The sequence below is a fragment of the Equus quagga genome, chromosome 2 (assembly GCF_021613505.1).
Source record: "Equus quagga isolate Etosha38 chromosome 2, UCLA_HA_Equagga_1.0, whole genome shotgun sequence".
Lineage (NCBI taxonomy): Eukaryota > Metazoa > Chordata > Mammalia > Perissodactyla > Equidae > Equus > Equus quagga.
This window is the reverse complement of record NC_060268.1, coordinates 115792667-115812824: the sequence shown is the minus strand read 5'-3', so window position 1 is coordinate 115812824 and position 20158 is coordinate 115792667. Positions and strand designations below refer to the sequence as shown.

The 20158-nt window shown below is 49.4% G+C and overlaps 1 protein-coding gene across 3 annotated transcripts in view; it reads left to right on the top strand.

The window, feature by feature from the left end:
- The window catches only part of CXCL12 (C-X-C motif chemokine ligand 12), a 28992-nt gene that overhangs the window by 7330 nt on the left and 1504 nt on the right, over window positions 1-20158 (top strand). Inside the window, exon 4 of one of the 3 annotated variants that reach the window (XM_046652319.1) lies at window positions 4596-7827. The exons of 1 other annotated variant lie outside the window; for it this stretch is intronic. In XM_046652319.1, the coding sequence (XP_046508275.1) occupies window positions 4596-4611 (16 nt within the window). In that variant the 3' untranslated portion in view covers window positions 4612-7827. One more of the 3 variants, XM_046652317.1, reaches the window with a different exon arrangement.

Here is a 20158-nt window from a genome sequence, read left to right as displayed (position 1 = left end):
AGGGTGATTGCTGGGGCTCCCACCCCACAGCCCCCTTCCCCCCCTTGCCCTCCTCTCCTCCTCGGCCCTCTGTGGGATCCTTCTCTGGCCTCCTCCAGAATGGGACTGGCCCTCTCCTGGGCCATGTGAGATCGTGTCTCTGCCTTCCCACAAAACACAGGTCTTTGCAGAATCAAATGCAATTTTCAATCTGAGAGTTTGCTTTGAGGAATTTGGTTTCTGTGATTGCCTCTGAAGCCTGTATATGCCAGGGAGGCTGTACAAACTCTGAGGTTTCTGAAATCAGAAGTAAAAAAGTAAATGAATAAAGGAGCCTCTTGTCACTCACCCCAGCTCCTGAAGCCACACAGGGTTTCAGGTTCCAATCAGAAATGTTAGCAAGTTGAAATTTCCATGTATATATGTGATCCACAGACGGGCCTGGTGGTATTTGTAACATTTTGCAAGGCATTTTTAAAATATTTTTTCATGCACAACTTTTTTAAACGTTTCTTTAGAAAACAAATGTATTTCAGAATATATTTATAGTCGAACAACTCATATATTTGAAGTGGAGCCATATAAATGTCAGTAGGTTACATTTCTCTATTATCTTAAACTACTGGCAATTTGTAAAGAAATACATATGATATATATATGTGATTGCAGCTTTTTGATGTTAGCCACAGCGTATTTTTTCACTTGTACTAAAATTGTATCAAATGTGACATTATATGCACTAGCAATAAAATGCTAACTGTTTCATGGTATAAACCTCCTACTGTATGTGGGAATTTATTTACCTGAAATAAAATCCATCAGTTGTTAGACGTGAAGCTCAGATGTATTTCTGGAGTTTATGAAGATAAGCTGGCCTGCTGGTCAGGTGCCTTAGACCCTCCTGTTGAGGTCAGCTGTGAGTGACAGTTTCACCTGCAAGTGACTGCACCCGGTTTTCCTCAGGAGCAGATTAGATCTGCAGCTCAAGTTTTTGCGTCTTTTTTTTTTTTAACCCAATGGAAGTAGTGGTGCTGGTGTTCTGAAGAATAATATTTGACTCACTAATTCCTCTTCCCCTTCCTCCTCCTCCTCAGTTCTCCTAACATGCCCATGTAATCTCCAGAAACTCAACCCTTGTAATATTCAGCTTTCACATTTTCCCATGTAAAAATCCCATAATTCCCAGCCATGGTTAATATCGAGCTTTCTCAGGAACAGGTGGCCTCACCCCATAAATCATTAAATACCATTCAGCTTGAATCATTTTAATGTGACAGTCATGAGCCAGTTGCTCTAATAAAATTCTGCTAACCAGCTCTCTCCCTCACTCTCCAGAACAATCCCAGTCATTCCCGGGGGTGTCCACAGGCATCTAGAAAGGAGAAGGTGGCATCTGGCCACCCTCTTTCTCCTCTTCTGGATGACCATCTGAATCTTGGGCCTCCATCCTCCAAAGCATTATTCGATTTGAAGTGCAGAGATTTTTTACATAAAGCAGAGCAGCTCTGCCTTGAGAAGGAAGGAGAACAGATGGGGTGAGATGGAGGACCAAGTCCAGCCTGGCCCTGGGCCCTGGCGTGCCTTCGCACCCTTTTAGGTGTGAATTCCTTTCCCCATTGGAAGCATCAGGCAGTAGTGGGAACCAGGGTCAAGCTGGCAAATTGGCAATTGCTCTAACCAGTTCGCAGATGTTTCAAAAGTCTGTCTAGCTTTTTTTTGAATTGGGGAAAATGCCTAATTTATCTTAATTTACTGATGGCAGTGCTTTGCCCAGGGGCCTCCAGGCCTGAGACTGAAGACAAAGTTAAAAGGATACATGGGCCAGTGTTACATATTGTGCAGACTGAGACAGACTCTTGTTTGTTTCAACAGTATTAATGATTCTACTAATTTTATCTAAGGGGGCGCAGAGAAGAAAAAGTGGGGAAAAAAGAAAAGATAGGAAAAAAGAAGCGACAGAAGAAGAGAAAGGCTGCTCAGAAAAGGAAAAACTAGTTATCTGCCACCTCGAGATGGACCGCAGTGCTCTCTGCTCCTGTCTCTCCCGGCGCTTTGTAAATTTGCTCTTCCCCTCCTCCAGGGTAGACCCCTGCCTCCCGGGCTCCGCTCAGACTTCTATGGGGGAGCAGCACTCTGCTGCCCCTGTGGCCACACTGTCTCCTGTATTTATATGCTTTTTAAGGCCTTTCCTGGTCTACTAAGTTATGAAGAAAGTAGTTGTGCAGAGACTGGGGTTTGGGTCTGTGACGGGGAAACTCCGTGCTCAGGACTCTATCTAGAGTGGCCGAGGACTCTAGAATGGCCAGGGGTCTCCAGCATCTCTCTGGGCTGTTGAGCCTCCCACTCAGCCCTCCGCTCCCTCCCTTAGAATGCCCATGATCACTCTGGAGCTCACACAGCTCCACACACCTACAGTCTGCATTCCTGTCTGAGACCAGGCTGTGGCCACCTGGCCTGCACACAGGGCAGTCTGCTAGCCCAGCAGCAGGAGCCTGGCCAGCAAGGGGCATGTGCCTTATACCCTTATTCCCCGCCCCTTGGCCTTGGTGGTGCAGAGCTGGCTGTGGCCATGCCACTTGCAGGTGATAACTGACTCCTTTGCCCAAGTGCCTGACGCCTGGCCCTCCACCACTCTGCCACCAGGGGTGGGACTTCTCCAGCACCCCCCAGGCCTGGGGCTGTGTGAGTGGCTTTACCTCCAAGCACAAGTGGGCTTCTGCAGACTGTGGGGAGAGCAGGTGGGAGCTCTGCACTCTCAGAGAGCAGCTGTGGAAATGCTTCTCAGGGAGCCTCCTCGCCAGGCAGTTCATTTCGTAGATTCTTTAAACAGGTCCCCGATGGATATGGAGGAACTGTGTGCAGGGCCTGCAGCTCCGGGGACTCCTGCCCTATCCCCTCCCTACTTCTGCCGGAGAGTCTCCATGACCCTGTGTGAACACAGCTGCCTCCGTCCTCACTCATGGGAAATATCTGCTTAAAGTGGACATGGTTTAAGTTCTAGAACTTTCCTCCCCCACCCACAGATTTATGTCTGAGATTTCTTTCCAAGTCTCTCTAATTTGGATGGGAAGGAGAGGGATCACATTGGAGAGAAAGGCCCTGATTTTCAGTGCTTTGAAAAAGGATGCCTTGAATACCTACTCTTCTCCCCATCCCCTGTCACACATAAACACACACTCACCCTGCACCCCAGACCCTTGGGCATAATTTCAGTACATGGGTCCAGAAAGATGAAATGGTTGGAGGATGGAGCAGATGGATTTCAGGAGAAGAAAACCCTAGGTCCCTGCCTGTCACCCTCACCTGGGTCACACAGCCCGTGTCTTCCTTCTGCTTTAATGCACTCCTTCATGGTTACAGGATGCAGAATTGTAGCCATTCCTTTTTGCCATTGGAGAAGTGTCCCCCTAGGGTCTTGCTGCCAAAGGCCTTTTGTTCCCACTGCCATCTCTTCTATTTGGCCACCTCTCCCAGGCTGAGCCCCTCTTGCTGGCACTGGGAATAGCAGACCTGCTCCTGGGTGTGTGGGGTGCCCACCTCCTCCTGCCCTCCCAGCCTCTGAAGGCATCTGGATGATGGCTGGGCTGCCCAGGGCTGCCGTCCTGCCTGTGGGAGCCAGCAGCAGTTCTGGTCTGTAGGACCTTGGCTTAACCTTAAAAAAACACCCCGAAGAAGGTCAGACCCAGGCCTCCATGCTCTCAGTTCTTCACACTGTAGGAACAGTGCATCTCTGTGCCTAGAGAGGGGTGGCAGGTCCAGCCTGAGCACCATGGAGAGCTGTTTGCCATCTAGCAACAGTGAGGCAAGCTATTGCTTCTCTAAGGTGACAAACTGCTTTTTGCAGTGCTCAGGGCAACAAGGTTTCCCCTCCATTCCTGGGGAAGCCGGGGCTGCGGGGACTAAGAGAGTTGGTGCCACATTAAGACACGCAGGCAAGCTTGAGTCCTGTCCTTATATGACTCCAGTGGCCCCAGGGCTTCACTATATCTGACAAGTGGGCATAGCCCCAGCCCCGTCGAAGAGAGGGTCGCCGTGGAAGAGCCGAAGAGGCGGACCTTCGTTCTCTTGGGGGTTGAAACTAGACAGGCGCGCGCCTGCACCAGGTGAACAGTGTGCGGCGTGCAGCAGCCGGTGCGCCCGACTCCTGGGCCCCCCTGCCCACGCTGGCTGAGAGGTCCTGAGGCGAGTGTGGGTGGGAGGTGGACGAGTTCAGTAGCACTAAGACCCAGGACGAGCCGGCAGACTGCTCCTGGCTCCAGACCGAGCAGGGAGGCCATCAGTCCTAATGTCTGTGCTGGCTGAGGCAGTGCACCCTGTCCTGTCGTGTGACCGCTGTGCCATGCTGTTTCAGTGACCTCCTCCATCCACCACGCCCCATGCTTGCTGCACCCGTCCGTCTTCTCTGCTTCCCTTTTCCAATTGATCCCTTGCTTCAGCCATGGCTCCCTCTCTCACTGTCCTCCCCCTGCCCAGGGCCTCGGAAGGGAGACGCACTGCGACGACTTGGAAGTCAGGCGTCGGGGGCCCTGCTGGAGCGGGGCTCAGCATCTCAGGCATAAGGCCTGGCTGCTGTGGGAACCCGCCTTAATGGTGTCTCCCTCTGTTCTTGTTAACAGGAGGTTCAAGATGTGAGAGGCGCAGGTTGGGTCAGACGCCTGAGGAAACCTTACAGTAGGAGCCCAGGTCTGAAACCAGTGTTAGGAAGGGCCTGCAGAGGCTTCCCAAGGCCTGGGCAGGGCCGAATGCATTTCCAAGGGCTTTGTTTTGCACAGTTTGCCTTACTTTCACCGTTTGATTATGTAGCAAAATATATGATGTTTATTTTTCATTTAGTTTGATTATCCAATGTCACTGGTGACAGATAGCAACTTAGACTAAGACCATTATTTTACTTGCTTTATTGTAATATCTTTCCCATGGAGCCCCAGGTCTGATTAGGGGTTCCTGAGTTTTGTCTCTCTCTGAGCTGTGCAGGCTGAGACCCCAGACTGAGGGAGCCTTGCCCACATCATCATGTCCTAGGATGGAGAACCACCAGGAAGTGTCAGGACCAGTCAGCATGGGCACACCCTAGGACTGCCCTGTGCCGTAAGGGGTGATGAAGAGTTAGGTTCTAGTGGGCCAGGCGGGAGGCTCACCCTTCCTCCAGGGGAGAACTGGAGTCCGCCTCTTTGGCGAGATCGCAGGGCTTCCCTGAGCTGAGGCAGCAGGAGTGTGAGGCCAGCGTAGGGTGAGATGCACCCCTCATCCTGAGCTCTCCTCTACATCCCATCATGTTCTTCTCATCATTCTCTCTCTCATCCATCATCATGTGTCTCCAAGACTGTCTCCATGACCCCGGAAAAGGACTCTCTCAAGACCAAAGCTTTAATTTAAACTGGGCATGAAGAAGCAAACCAAACTGTCTCCTGTTACCGGGTCCTGAAAACACTGTGCACATCTGTGTCTTGTTTGGAATATTGTCTGTTGTCCAATCCTGTGTTTTTGTTCAAGGCCAATGTCCTCAGTGCATGCACTGTCAGTTCCTCGTATGCAAAGGCTGGGAGTGAGGAGAAGCCCGTCTGGGCCCCTGACCAGGTTTCTGATGAGGACAACCATCCTTTGGGGTGGACAGCCTTGGTTTCCCCACTGATCACAAAGCTGTGGCAGATCAACAGAGCCCAAGGGAATTTGGTTTATAGCAGTGTTGACCTCTGAAGACACCGACCCTCCCTGCTTCTATAGTTATTAATAGCTCAGAAACAGAATTTTGTCTTCATTGTATCAATCCCAGCATTGCTATGGAAATAAGAAAGGAATTCTCAACTCTTTTGGTTTTGAAAACCCAGTCCATAAAATGATCAGTCTTGGACATGAAGATTCCTTCCCAATTAAAATTTAACCTCATCTTCTTCACCATTGGGCAATCCCATTGTCTCTTATCTTGCACAGTGGCTGCTGGAACTTCTCTGCTGCCCCTGTCTTCTTGTGCTTCTGGGACCTCCAGCAAGACATTCCTCTTAGAAAATGATGGGATATTTGGGAAAGTAAGTTAAAAACCCTGCTGTTTAGAGTGTGTCCTTTTACTGAGGGCAGTTTGTAGAGTTGAATTACATAGTTTAAAAATTTCACTTTTTGAAAAGGTAGGCATTTGAGGGCTTTATGCTTGTTTTGGTGTTTTTCATGTGGTCTCACAAATACTTTTCCCTTTGGATAAAGATCTCAGTAAAATTTTTAAAATTAAGAAAGTGGAAAAAAAGGACAAAACAAGGAAATGTATCAATTGACAGGACACTGTAAATAACATGCAGAAAGTGTATTATAGTAAAACAGTCTTGAATTATAGGTGTTTTAAATTTAATAATCGTTGAGTTATCAGTAGCATGTGTTAGGCATTTCCATAGACATTCCTTTAAATTGGATCTTCATGGTAGAAGGTCAGTCCATCAACTGAACAAGCATTCACATCAAACCAGTTAGTTTACATTGAAAAAGTAGAGTATGGGGGCCTTTATTAGTTATAAGGGATACACAACTGGTTTCAAAACCCTCTTGAAATCAACCTGCCACTACAGGGCTCCTAAATTATACATGAAATGATGAAACTTTCAGTGGGATAGTCATTTTCCAAGTAATCCAAGATATTTAAAAATCTCATGGAAAATTTGGGAGCATCTTCCCCTGGAATCCATGAACCAGAACCATTAAATCTCTTACTCCAAGAAAATAAACATGTCCTTAAATCTTGACTACAGTTAAGGAAAGAATCATTTCTATTTCTCCTCTATGGTGGGAAAAATCAATAAGAGTAGAAACTGCAGAAAAAATTATTTGTGTAACAATTCCTCTACTTGCAATCTGCCCTAAAAGGAGATTCCCAGCTAAAGCAAATATGCATTTAAAGAGTCTATTTGCAAAACAAAAGGCTCTCCAGATCAGCCTGTTGCTTTCAAAATACAAGTCAAGGGCATCAGTTGCTGAGGGGTCACCCAGCTGTTCCTCCTGGTCCAGTGCTGCTTTTCCCTGACCTTCCTTGGGCCCTTAGTAAACTCCAGGGCAGTCCGCCACTGCCAGCCTTTGCATCAGGACCAGGCCGGGGAGCCTGGGGGACCAGGGCTCACAGACGTGCTGTGTGTTGAAATCTGAATCTGTGCCATGTGTTGTTTGCACTGTTCTTTGTCCAGCTCTGGCCAGGTACTGAGACCCCAGCGAGAAGGCTCAGGAGGGGCCCTCTGCTTGTCTGTCTGTCCTCCAGAGAAAGGAGGTTCTGCTTTGAGCAGAGGCCTGAATAGTGAAAGGTTGCCATCCCCCCGTGCGAAGTCCAGAGAACTTCAAAGCCTTTGCATTGATCCGATTTGACCTTCCTTTCTGACCGCTGCCTGGTGTTATCACCGTGGGCTCCCTCGCTGGGAGTTCACCACCCTTCTCAGGTGGAGCGCCCTTTTGCAGCTGGATGAGAATTGTGGGGTCCTGATCCCTCTACACATTTTCCCTGACCCATTCCAAGGGAACCCCATCCTTGGGAAATGCTCCCTAGGAAACTTCAAGTCCTAAGCAGACCACTGACACGGCCAAGTTGAAAAAAATCTCATAGGAAACTTGTTACTCTGCAGCCTCGCTGGACTCTCAGTCCCTGAGCAGTGATGGGTCAGTGTTAAATGTGATAAATACTGTATTTTGTATTGTTTAAAATGCATCTCCCAGATAATGTGAAGGTGGTCCAGGAGAAGCTTCCTGTATGCATTGTGCTTTTTTTTTTTTAACAAGTAACAACTCCTTTTGAGAAACAATTTCTACTTTGAAGTCATATCAATGAAAAGATGTATATGCACTTATAATTTTCCTAATAAAGGCATGTATTCAAATGTAGCAACCAACGGTTTGAAATTAGTGTTACCATTTGGAGTTTTCCAGACTTGGTTTTTCTTCCTCAAACCCAAAAAAGAGGGATTATGTAATCTTAACTACAATAGTTAGAGGAAAACAGACCACTGTAATCACACTAATCTGAGGTAAGAGTTCTGGGGGCATACTTGCCTCGCCCAGTCAACTGACCCTTAGTGGGGGAAAGGCACTCCCTTTTCTCCAAATGTCCTTAGTTTTGCTAGAATCCCTTCCTAAAGGCAAGCTAGTCCTCTACTCCAGAAGGGATGGGTTTCTGCAAGGGCCCAGCATTTGCCTGTCAGCTGTGGAGAAGGAAACCTGCGCTCTGTATTTCCCAGGCTTAGTAGAAGACAGCAGAGGCCCCATCCCTGAAGGCATTGCTGAGGACCCAGCACCCTGCGCATTTTCTGTCCTGCACAGGGGCCCTCCTGGAAGCCAGACACTGATTCTCTCAACTGTGGCCAGCCAGCCCTGTCCCAGACACTGTGAACAGGGATTGAGGGCAGTAAGCCTGACAGACAGGTTCTGTCCTTAACAGAGGTCGGTCAGCCCCTTCACACTTCCTCCCACATTCTCTCTGGTCCATAGTCAACCATGCTGGAAAGGAGAGGGCAACACAAAAGCCGAAAATGTCTCAGTCCAGATTTTTCTGTCCCCCAGATCCCCTTGCCCATAGGCCCCGATGTCACCATGTACCCCTGTGCTCAGAACCTCCCAGTTATTTATAGGGTGGCCGTGATGTGGTTGCTAAGTTGCAGGTGGACTGGAGGGAGACAGAAGGATGAGAGGAGGCCACAGCAGGAAGCAGCATGGTCTCCTGGGACAAGCATGGGTGTGAGGATTAGCAGACCAGCCCTTGAATCCTGATCTTCCCTCAGAAGCACTCTGTGACTTGAGACATCCCACCTGCCTGGATTCTCAGGCTCCCCGGCTATAGCCTTGGAGCTTAGTATCCCCCGGAGTTGTGAGGATTAGACTGGGGTAGTGTGTACAGAAGACATTTTGCTCCCTCTGCCCCTGTCCCCTGGGGTCCAAAGAGCTGGAGTAGGTCAGACCTGCCTCTGCTGAGACCCACAGCAGAGCTCAGATACCAGCTGGAGCTAGAAGTGATCTTAACTGTTGAGCTTCTTGCTCTTAGCTGGCAGACTGGGAGAAGCCTCTTGATTGGGGTCTTGTGGGTTCCCTGAGTGCCTGTGCAGTGCTGGCTCCAGTACACTCCACCACTCTGTGTGCACCAGGAATTAACCTCTGGGTTAATTCTTCAGAATCATGTTGACTCTTCAGAGTGATGTCATATAAAAGAAAAAAAAGAGGCAGTGGCCTACCATGCTTCACACGGCTGATGGCCCTCATTAGTCAGCCAACTACCGCTGCGCTGCCAGGCCTGTGCTAGGTGGAATAGATGCTGTGGTGAGCAAGATGGCTTACTCCCTGACTTCATGGAGCCTGCAGTCTGGGGACTGACTTGCAATTAAGTGAGCATTTTCATAAAGCTCGGTAAGTGTAGGTCAGGTGCATCCAGGTGTCGGGGATGCTTAGAGCACCATAAACGGCTCCCTAAAAGAAGTGCTGGTAAGCCGAGACCTGAGAGCAGTAGATTCCTCTGGGGGGATCTACTGTCCCATGAGGACTGCCCCTGAGAGCCCAGGTGGTTCCTTCTGTGGGTTAGAAATGAGAGCTGATTCTGCCAGGGGTGCAGCTCATGGGGGAGCCCAGCATGAGGGCAGAGGGAGCTGGATTTCAGCCCCTTCACTCCTCTCACAAACCACACAAATGCAGCTGAGAGGAGCTGAGCCCCCACAGGGAGGAAGTTCTGGCACCTGGGAAGTATCATGAGGGGGTCCCCTCGGCACAGCTGATTGAATGGTATGGAATCTGGCCTGGGCTGGCTGATCCAATTTGCTGTCCCAGAAGTACAGAGTTGTGACTCACACCTCATTGGGTTCTCTGACCACAGTTGAGAGCCTTGTACTTGGAAGTGTGCGTAGCCAGGAGACAGAGAAACAGATGAAACTGGATGAAACGGATTCAGAGAAGTGGGGATGAGAGACCAGCCACCCTGGGCAGAGGTGGGAGTGGCTGGGACGGTCCAGTAACACTCCCCGCACTTGGGTAGCATATATTTCAAATAAAGCCCTCACAAGAGCTAGAATGAGGATTTCTGCTAATTATACTCAAATAACCATCACTAGGGGCAATTAGGCAAAGTGGGCAAGGAGGCTCAGCTGTGAGCTGGTGCTTGCACAGGGAGTTATGTTGGAGATCTCACTACTCCCTCTCCAACCTCCCCAGGGTCTGTGCTGAGCCCTCTGTCTGGCTTCAGTTTGAACTCCAAGGAAGGACCACGCCTGTGCCTGTTACCCTGTTAAGATTAATAAATGACCTAGAGGCATCCCCTAAGCCCCTTCCCGACAAAAAGGCACACGGATTCTGTTTAGGGCCTAGACGCTTTTCCCCCACTGAAAGCACCCACCAGCACAACCCAACTTGCCCACATCAATTGTGGTGAGATGGCTGAACCATGGTCAGCCTGTTGACAGCTCCAGGCCAGCCCCAAGTATGGGGAGGGGAAGCTGAGATCTACCCCACAGCCTGTGTATCCAATAAGAAGAACAAACCAGGACAATTGAGTTCTCAGGTGGGTCCATCCCTAAGGCCTCCCCTGCTAGACTGTAAGCTCCGTAATGTCTCATGGGGGTTCAGGGAGTCCCAGTGCCCAGAAGAGTGCTTGTCATAGTGGGTGTTGAACAAACGTTTGATGAGCCAGCTGACATCCTCAGGTTGTGGGGCATCAACAGGCCCTGAGGCAGCAGCCTCCCGGCAAGCCAGAGACAAACTGTGCTGGCCTACCTGGGGCTGGAGCTCCTCTCCAATCTCAAGGAGGTTGCTCTGCCACGTTTTCAGGAGTTAACGCTCATTTTAGAGCAAATGAGTTGCAGCTGCCTCTTGGCCTGTGAAACCAAACAGAAACAAAGCAGAGTGAAGCCCTAGATGAAGCCTCTTACACTCCCAGCCCTTCTACTATTCCTGCAAATGGAGGGGCATGTGGAGTGGCTAGAGGTTCTTGTGGACTGGTCGCCAAGTGGGAGGAGCCCTGGACTTTTAGGGAAAGTGAGTAGCTGTTCCTTGCTGTGTAACCCATCCTCTGTTAACTATAACTCAGTCCACACTGTTCCTGCACCTCTGCAGCTGACTACAGCTCAGAAAAAAAATACATCCCTGCTGTCTGGTCTCTTTAAAGTCATGACCCTAACCAGAAATAGGTCCTCAGAGGTGCCAGCATCCTATCACAAGTCCCTGCCCCAGTTGCCCCTCCTGCTAGGTGCTTATTCCACACTTTCTTCTCTCTTTAAATCTTCATCCTCTTCTCCCTCTGCACTATCAGCTGATGATCTGGCTTCTGTGTCAGAATACAAGTGAGCAATAAGAAGCGGACTTCCATGATCTTCACCTCTCTTCCACCGCCTGTCACTGCTGTGACCCTGCAGGGAGCACCCTGCTCGCTGGCCACCCTGCATCTGGTGGTGGAGCCCAGTGCTTCTCCCCTGCCCAAGGACATCTCTCCTTACCTCCCCCTCTCTCCTGCACCATAAATCTTTCACTCTCTACATGGACCCACCAACATGCAATAATAACTCCCATTGAAAACAAGACAAAGTAAAAATAAAACACCCCTATACTCTATCCTTCTACCCTTATATCCCCTTATAGCTTCTGCAGTATTTTCCTGCTTCTCTTCCCACAAAAGTCCTCAAAAGAGTTGCTATATATCCTGTGTCCACTTTCTCTCCTCTCTCTGTTCTTTCTGGAATCCACTCCAATTAGAATTTTGACCCTACTACTCACTCCAGTTGAACTGCTCTTTGTCAAGGCCATCACTGAGCCCTGTTTTGGGAAATCCAATGATCACTTATCAATTCTCAGCTTACTCAGCCTATAGGCATCCATGGCATCACTGATCACTCTCCTTGAAACATTTTCTGGTTGGCTTTCAGGAGACCACTCCTGACTGTTTCTTCAGCTTCATGCCTTCTCATTTCCCTTTGCTGTTTCCTTCTCATCCTCCAGACGTCTAAACACAAGAACACCCCAGGGCACAGTCCTCAGATGCTCTTCTTTAGCACCAGGTCAACCCATTCACTCTCTTGGCCTTAAACACCAGGTAAATGTGGAGGAATCCAGGGCGATATCTCTCCTGAACTCCAAGCTTGTACACTCAGCTCCTCTGTTGAAATTTATGATATGCAAAATGAAATTCCTAATGTCCACCTTTTCCTCAACCTGCTCATCCCCATTTCTGCAAATGACGACTCTATCTTCTCAATTGCCCAGGCCAAAACCTTATGGTCCTCTTTGATTTATTTTATTCTCTTGCAACCCTGAGCTAAACCATTAACAAACTCAATTAGCAACCTTCAAAACAAATCCAGAACCCAATCACTTCTCACTGCTGCCATGTTGGTCCAAGCCACAGCCATTTCCTATGTGAATCACAGCACTAGCCCCTGGCCGGCCCACCCTTATGCCCTGCAGTGTCCTCTCAACAGCAGGAAGAGTAGACCTGTCATGATGCCCGGCCACGTCACTCCTACTCAAACCCTACAGTGGCCAACAGGGCTTTACACCTGCTGGCCCCTGTCACCTCTCTGACCTGACCCCTTTCTGCTCCAGCCACACTGGCCTCCTCTCCCTTGAACAGGCTGGCCCCACGCCTGGCAAAGGACTTTTGCACTAGTTGGTCTCTGCCTAGATACCACAGGGTTTACCCCTTCCTTCCTTCAGTCTCTGCCCACCATCATCTGTCAGAAAAGCCATTGCAGACACCCCATCCTCTAGGGCAGTCCCTCCCACCGCTGGCCACCTTATCCTGTTTGTTCTCCTCCGTAGCTCCACCTGCCATGTTCATTTCCCCACAGGAGAGGGTTCACACTATGTGGGAAGAGAGGACCTTGGTCTGTTTTGCTCACTAGTTATTCTTTGTGGCTAGCACATAGAAGGTACTAAAGAAATATTTTTTGAATGACTGGCTGATAAATCAACAGGATGTTCACACAGTGGAAGCTTTCTTGGCTCATCTCTAAAATAAAGATAGCAGTGCTCACCTCACAAGGTTGTGCATTCATTTGCACACTCAGGGTCACACTGGTAAGTTGTTATTTGGACCCAAATTCATCTCACTCTAATGTCCATATATCACAGGTCACACATGCTGACCCACTGTGCCTGAAGCTTCCCCCTCGAGTCCCTGGCACATGAAGAACAACAGTGGTTCATTTCCTGTGAGTCCAGATTAAAGAATCGTTCCTTCCCCCAGAGGCACCTCCTTCTGAGTGCTCCCACCTCCTGTGGGTACATGCACACACTCCCTGTGCAGATCAAAGGGTGGTCAGTGCTGGGCCGGGGTCCAGGGGAGGACAGCCACAGCCAGTATAGGTCCCTAGGATGAGGTCTCTGCTGCTGGTGTTTCATCACAGGCCTGATTTTGGGCAGTGGCCAGTGGTCAGACCTTAGCACGCAGCCTGTGCTCTAGAGGAGCAGGATTCCAGAGACATCAGCAAGTAGAAAAGGACAACGAACAGAGATCAGCTACTAGAAACTAAGGCTGTGTCCTTCCATGAATGGACACAGCTGGGGAGTGGCAGAGTGGGGATTCCAACTTATGTCTATTTGGCTCCAAACATGAGCCCTTAGCCGTTAGGATTCCCTGCCTTGCTTCTCTGGTTCTCCATGGCTTTCCCACTGCCCTGCCCAGGTGGAGACCTCATTCCACCCTAGATGTTGCTGGCTTTGCCTAAAGGCAGCTGCTCACAGCCAGACCCAGGCAGGATGGCCGACCCTCTGGGGAGGTCAGGGAAGGGGCCAAGAACTCAGGGAGGGTTGGCAGCAGCGGTGGCTGTGCTCGGGTTTCCTGAGCAGCAGCTAAGCTCTGCACTGCAGTTGGGGAAGTTGCTCAGGAGAAGGAATGACCGGTCTTGGTCAGTCTGGACGGCCCCAGATGCAGCCACAGGCTCACCTTGTCCTGGCCTATTCCCAGGCATTTTTCTGAACATCAGCTTGGGTCACATGGGCTTGTAGGCCGTGAGGAAACAACTATTCTGGGCATTCCTGAGCTTCAGGGTAGGCAGCTCTCCTTCCTGCCACTACGGGAATTCACCCCCCAGCACCATGTTGCAGCCTTGGCACCTGGAATGAGGTCTGCTGGGGACTAGCTCTGTCCAGTTCTTCCTGAGAGAGCACCTGCCCAGTAGGCTGTGTGGGCCTGCCCCCTGCTCAGGCCACAAAGGGGAACTGGCGGCTAATGCATTCACCTGCGCGTTTCCTTAGGTTGGCAGGACAGAGTTCCCAGCGGAGACAAATAAACACCTTGATCAGGAGCTTTCCGTCAGCTGACATTTGTGGGGCAGCCTGCGCCTGCCAGGCCCATGGTGGGACTTTCCAGGCATGCTCTACTTCAGTCCCCCCAGCAATCCCAGGAGAGAACAGCCCTCTCCTGTGTGATGGTCCAGGGCAGCTGTGGAGCCTCCATGTCTCAGAGCTGGTGTGTGGGGAGGCCAGGTCTGCTCCTAGGCTGTTTGGCTCCAATGCATCAGACAATCTGTTCTTGCAGTTTGCGAAGAGGTCCCTCAGGCAGAGGCGGTGGCAGGGGCTGTCTGGCTCAGGTCCGGTTCTGCCCTGTAAGTCCCAAGGGTATTTCTAGGCCTTAAATGAGAGTTCCTTAAGTTAGAGGGAATGCAAGGAAATTCTGACTGTGAAATTGGTATAACCTCTCAGAAGCAGCAATTTTTAAAAATGAAATAGCATTGAATAGAAAAGAAAGAAGAGAAGAGGATAAATTGGAAAGCTTTGGTATATGTCACACTCACTAAAGGGAAGAATAATCCGTGCATGTGTGTGTTTCATAATGTCAAATGCAATTTTTATTGTAGATTGTGGTCAAAAAGTGTACTGGTCTTGTGTCCATAAAACCCAATGAGGAGATGGCTCTCCTTCCCCGAGTAGAAGAGAGAAGTCACAGGATAACACTAGATAGCTGTGATTTAATAAGAGTTTAAAAAACATTCTTACGTCTCTAGAATCAGGGTACATTTTACAATTACAGTACACATCTAATGGCTAGTTTATGTTTTTCTTTCCTGAAGAGCTGTAGGCTTTACAATTAAATGCTAATATATCAGACTCAAAAACACCAGGGTCATAATTGCTACTCTGTACTGAGCCTCCTGCTCTGTGCTCTGCTATCAGTATTGGACGCTGTCCTTCAAGAGTAAAGCAGCTTACTGATGTGTGTTATGAAGATGCCGCTGATCCCAGGCGTGGGTAAGGACAGAGAGGCTCAGAAGAGTCCAGGGGCACGCCCAGTGTTACCCACCAGAGCAGCAGATCTGGAATCCAAGCATAGTTATTTCTGACTCCAAAGATCCTTCTGAGAGCTCTCTGGGAAAGGCTGGAGTTAGAGCCATCCCAGGAAGGGCACAGCTCTCGCTCTGTGCTTTTCCAGAATAACAACACCAGTCTCATCCACAAGGCACTTTCCCTGCAGCTGCCAAGGCCCGTGTTCTCAGGTGGCAGGAGGGCAGGGGCCCGGGCCCCGCCTCAGTGCCTTTTCAGGGAGCCAGTTCCAAAGGGATGGGCCTCACTGATCCCCTGCTGACCTCCCCAAGCCTGCACCCAAGAAGCCACAAGGAACAAGGGCCTGGAGCCTGGGGTCCCAGAAAGGGGACAACTTGAACCCCAAGATTCCCAAAGTGGGGAACCAGAGGGAGTAATCCCCTGGGCAATCCAGGGTACCAGTGATGATAATCAGATGCCCTTTTAAAGTCCTAAAAAAATGGAGTGACTGTGTATCTCGACCTGCCCAGACAGTCCCAGTGTCTGCCTGTTGTCCCAGCAAAATGACTAAGAGTGCCTTTCTCTCTCAGAATGTCCTAGGTTGAATGATAAATTATATGGCTGCTTTATCAAAAAATGAATGAGGTTGTGGACTCTGCTAAGCCACGCCTTGAATGGCGAAGGATCCTGCTCATCCCAGCCCTCCTCCTTCTCTGTGTCCTCTTTTCTCTCCAAGAAAAACTGAACAAGCCTCAGGTCCATGTCTTACTTCCTTCCCTGGTCCTCATCGCCTCTCCTCACCCACACCTGGAGCTGCTTTCAGGGGCGTCTGAATCCCCAGCCTGGCCTTGGGCTCCACATTATCCCTGGAGTCCAGGTATAAGACATGGAGGCCAGCCCAGGATGAGGAGAGATCAAAATCCACAGAGTCTGCAAAAATTGCTGGACCTGTGGTCAGTGCCCACCCCATCATAGACCACATTTGAGACCCAGGGAAGTCTTGGCACCTCCCTGAGCCCTGGTCTCCTTGTCTGTGGCTCCTCATCTGTAGCTTGCAGAGTGGGGAGAAAGGACAGCCCTGGATTGCCACGGAGGTGGAGCAGGGGTGGTGCCTGAGTGCGAATAAGGATACCAACCTAGCATTCATTGCATCCTTCCTTGTGCCAGGCACGGAACACACACTACCTGATGCTCCATGCTCCTTGCAGGGGAAATGGTATGCCTGTTTTGCAGATGAGAAAACAGTCAAGTTTAGCACTTTTCTAAGCCATGTGTATAAAAGTAGCAGAACCTTGAGTCTCCACATTTTTTATTTAGCCATCTGTATGACCAGTTAGTCCTCCTTCCTGTGTGTCTCAGACATAGCCATCAGAGAGATAAAAGGGAAGTGTCAGGGTGGGGATGGGCGATGGTGAGGAGGGAGTCACTTTGAGCCTAAAGGGCCTTAGACTCTCCTTCACCTTCTGCTGGACTAGGGACTGCCCTGGGGTACAGGGGTGACATGATTGGCACTCTCAAGGGGTCTAGCACACGTGAGATATGTGGAAGTATCTCCTGGATGTGACAGTGTTGACTGACCCCCCCCCCCCGCCCCCCAGTCACGAGCAGCTGTAGGCTCAGGAGTGTGGGTCAAAGAAATGCATTCTTGAGTTGGATAAAGGGAGAGTCAGACCCTGCCCTCACCAGGCAGCACGGAGAGGCTGATAAAGAGTAACCGGAATAATAATGATAAAACCAGCTGATGTCCCCCAGGTGCTGATTATGTGCCAGACTTAGGGCTGGCTGCTCCAGATCCATAACTTCATTCAACCTGACTTATCAGGGAGGAAGTGAGTGACTTGCTCAGGGCCCCCCAGGATAAACAGGAGACATGGACCCGATCCTCTTTGTCTCCACATGGTTTTGTCTTGAAGGCTAGCAATTGGGACTTTGTGGCTAGGTGTGTTGGGTGCCAGGGAGTGCATTACTAAGTTGGGGTTCCCCTCCCTGGCTTTGGCCCTCAAGGGCCGCAAACCTGCAGATCTTTCATATCTGTGGGCTGCCTCCCATGTCATCCATTTGTAATCAAACGCATACTTTAGTGAAGTGTCAGGTGCTCTTGGTGATGTTTCTCCCTTCAGCTGTCTGTGTGGAGGATGTCCTTTGCTGGAGGCCAGGCTGGGCTAAAGAATGGAAGCCCCCTCACTTCAGCTTCTTCCCCGGCCCGTCTCCCAGTGTTCCTGCTGGGGTGGCCAGGCCTGTTTGAAGTACCCAAGGACAGGACATTGTCTTGAAGCCAGGGTTCAGGAATCTTTGCAAATTCATGCGCTTAGGCTGTATCCTTGGCTTTAGGGTACACAGGCCTGCACCCCCCAACCTTGGGCTCAGCCACTTGCCTTTTTACCTTTCCCATCTCAAAGTTGCTCTCTGCTTGGAGACTCACACCCATCCTCAGGGTCCCCTAGCTCCTAGCTCGTCCCTCCTCCAGGATCCCGCACTCAGTTGGGGCTTTGGATCCCATTCCCCTTGGCCTCAGCTCCATCAGCAAGAGTCACCAGCTCTGCCAAATTCCATGGAAATTTCCAACTCCTAAATCTCTATTGTGGGGCCACCACTAACTCATTGCAAGAAAATTTAGTTACTTGTTGAACAGGATATTTAAACAAACACTAGAGGTTATGTAATTGCCAGGCATTGCAGCTCCCTGACCTGCAGCCTCAGTAGGTTTGGGACATCTGCACCTCTGGGCTGGATGCAGGGGCTCCTTAGAGCCACCCATCCCTGCGAGGCTCTGGCACACTGGACACATCCAATTATAAGTCAGCTGCCAAGAATGTGGTTTGAAAATCATTTTTGCTCCTTTACCTATAAGCTGAAAATCTTTCATCCGGATTTCACCATTTCTTAATTTTGCTGTTGTTTCACAAACCACGGATCTCCATAGTTTTGAACATATGTGTTCCTGGGAGTTCAAATTCCCAACTTTCATCCTTTACTCCCAATTATTCCAGCTTCAGCAAATTCATTCCGCCAGCTGTCCTGCCAGGGGGTCCCAGCACCACCTCATGCCAGTATAACGATGATGGATCCCTTCTCAGAGCAGCCAGATGGGCTCCCAGACAGAAAAAAAAAAATGGTTTCCAAGTAAAATAGGACAGACAGACAGAGCTCTCACCAGGTCTCTTCAACCTGGTCGCCACTGGAGGTGGCTTAGAAGGATGTACAGAATATCCAGTGCAGCTTGGAAATAAGACTTTCATCTTCTTTTCCCCGACACACACCGTGAGCTGTTTGACAGGAATTAGATCAAAGTGGAAGAGATTTGTGAGGTTCCCAGCACTGAAATCCTCCTTCCCATTGTTTTTATTCACATTTTCACACTATTTAGCCTCAAAGTGAAGCAAAACAAGACAGAAAAAGGCATCTTCAACAGGTTTGGGCTTGGGATTGTGGCAGGAACTAAAGACACTTATGAGAAATCTCAGGGACCCAGCCAAACCCAAACACTGGATGAGGCAGGGGGCCACCCTGGGCTTTGGGAGCAGCTCCAGCCTTGGTTTGCAGCTTTGGGCATGTCCCAGTGCCTAGTGTAGTGAAAGGCAGCTTCATGACTCTCTGCACTTCCCAGCACCCAGAAAGGGACCACAGAGGCTCCCTGACTCCCTGTGGCTAGTGGAGCTCATCCATATGAGAAAAGATAGGCAGAGATTTGAGGAAAGTCTGGGGGAAAAAAACAAACAAAAGTTGAAATGGATGGAAAATAGAATTCATGAAATAATACTAAACATTTATTTTAAATAACGGGAGGAGAGCCTCTATAATGGTCTAGAACAATTTAGGATTTTGGATGCAATCAATTTCTTTCCTCGTAGAAGGTTGAAAAGCACCTCAAAGGTGATGCGTTAGATTCTGGAGCAGAAAGATCAGCCTTGCCCTGCTTTTGAGTTCCCCTGCTATGCCCAATAAAGTGTGAACTCATTGCAGTCGCTAAACAAAAATCTTCTGTAAGGATCTTACCGCTCCTTTATTGAAACCCTCTAAGAACTTCCCAAAGCTCCCCTCTCTAGCCTCTCTCCTCCCCATCCTCAATCACACTGTGTTGCTCCTTCCTCCCCCAAGGCCCCCAAGGTCCTCCAGTGCATCTTTCCTTTGCTCAAGGCCTCTTCCTAGACCTTCCACCCCACGACTCCCTTATCCTTCAGCAGGACCCTCCCATCCCCCAAGATGCCCCTGTGATAACCCTTTCTGCTCCACCCCGTTTCCCTCATAACCCACAGACCTTCGCACCATCTTCATTCCTTTGCTCAGATGTCTATGGTCTGTCCTCCCCACTGGCTGCCAGCTACACGAAGCCGAGTTTCGTCCACACCACACCTCAGCTGTCTGTGCAAGGATGCCCTCTGAGGGCAGCTGTCCGTTCTGTAGTCTCACCTCCCTGGAAGTCTTTGCCCATCAAGCAGCCACGTCCAAGTTTGTTTACCCTCTCTTTGGTCAAAGCCTGACCTGCTATCCCAAGAAGGAAGGCAGTAAAACTGCCGCATGTTAACAATTTACAAATGTTTTTGTTATTGTTGCCCATATGCTCTGAGGATTTTGCATTGGTCAAATTAACATAATTTGAATAGTGTGGCAAGCCAATATTTTTCTAAACACTTTCGTGTGGTTATATCTGCAATGTATGTTAATATATTAACATAAGGCATAGTATTTATTTTATTAAATAATTTAGTTTAACAAGTTTAATATAGAACACTGTAACACCCCAGGACTATAGACTTCTGAAGCATTAGGAAAAATGGAATATACAATTTTTAGCATACTTGTGCAAACCCCCAGACAAAGGACTTGCTCACAAGTATCTTGTTTGGCACTTTTTATGCTGTAAATGTCTGGAAATATTATTGCCCTAACCCGTTTCCAGTGAGTAGATGAAAGAAAAGAGAAGAAGGCAGATCCAAGGAGAGGATTTATTAAAAGAAGTCCAGAAAAGCCAAGCAAGATGAGAAGC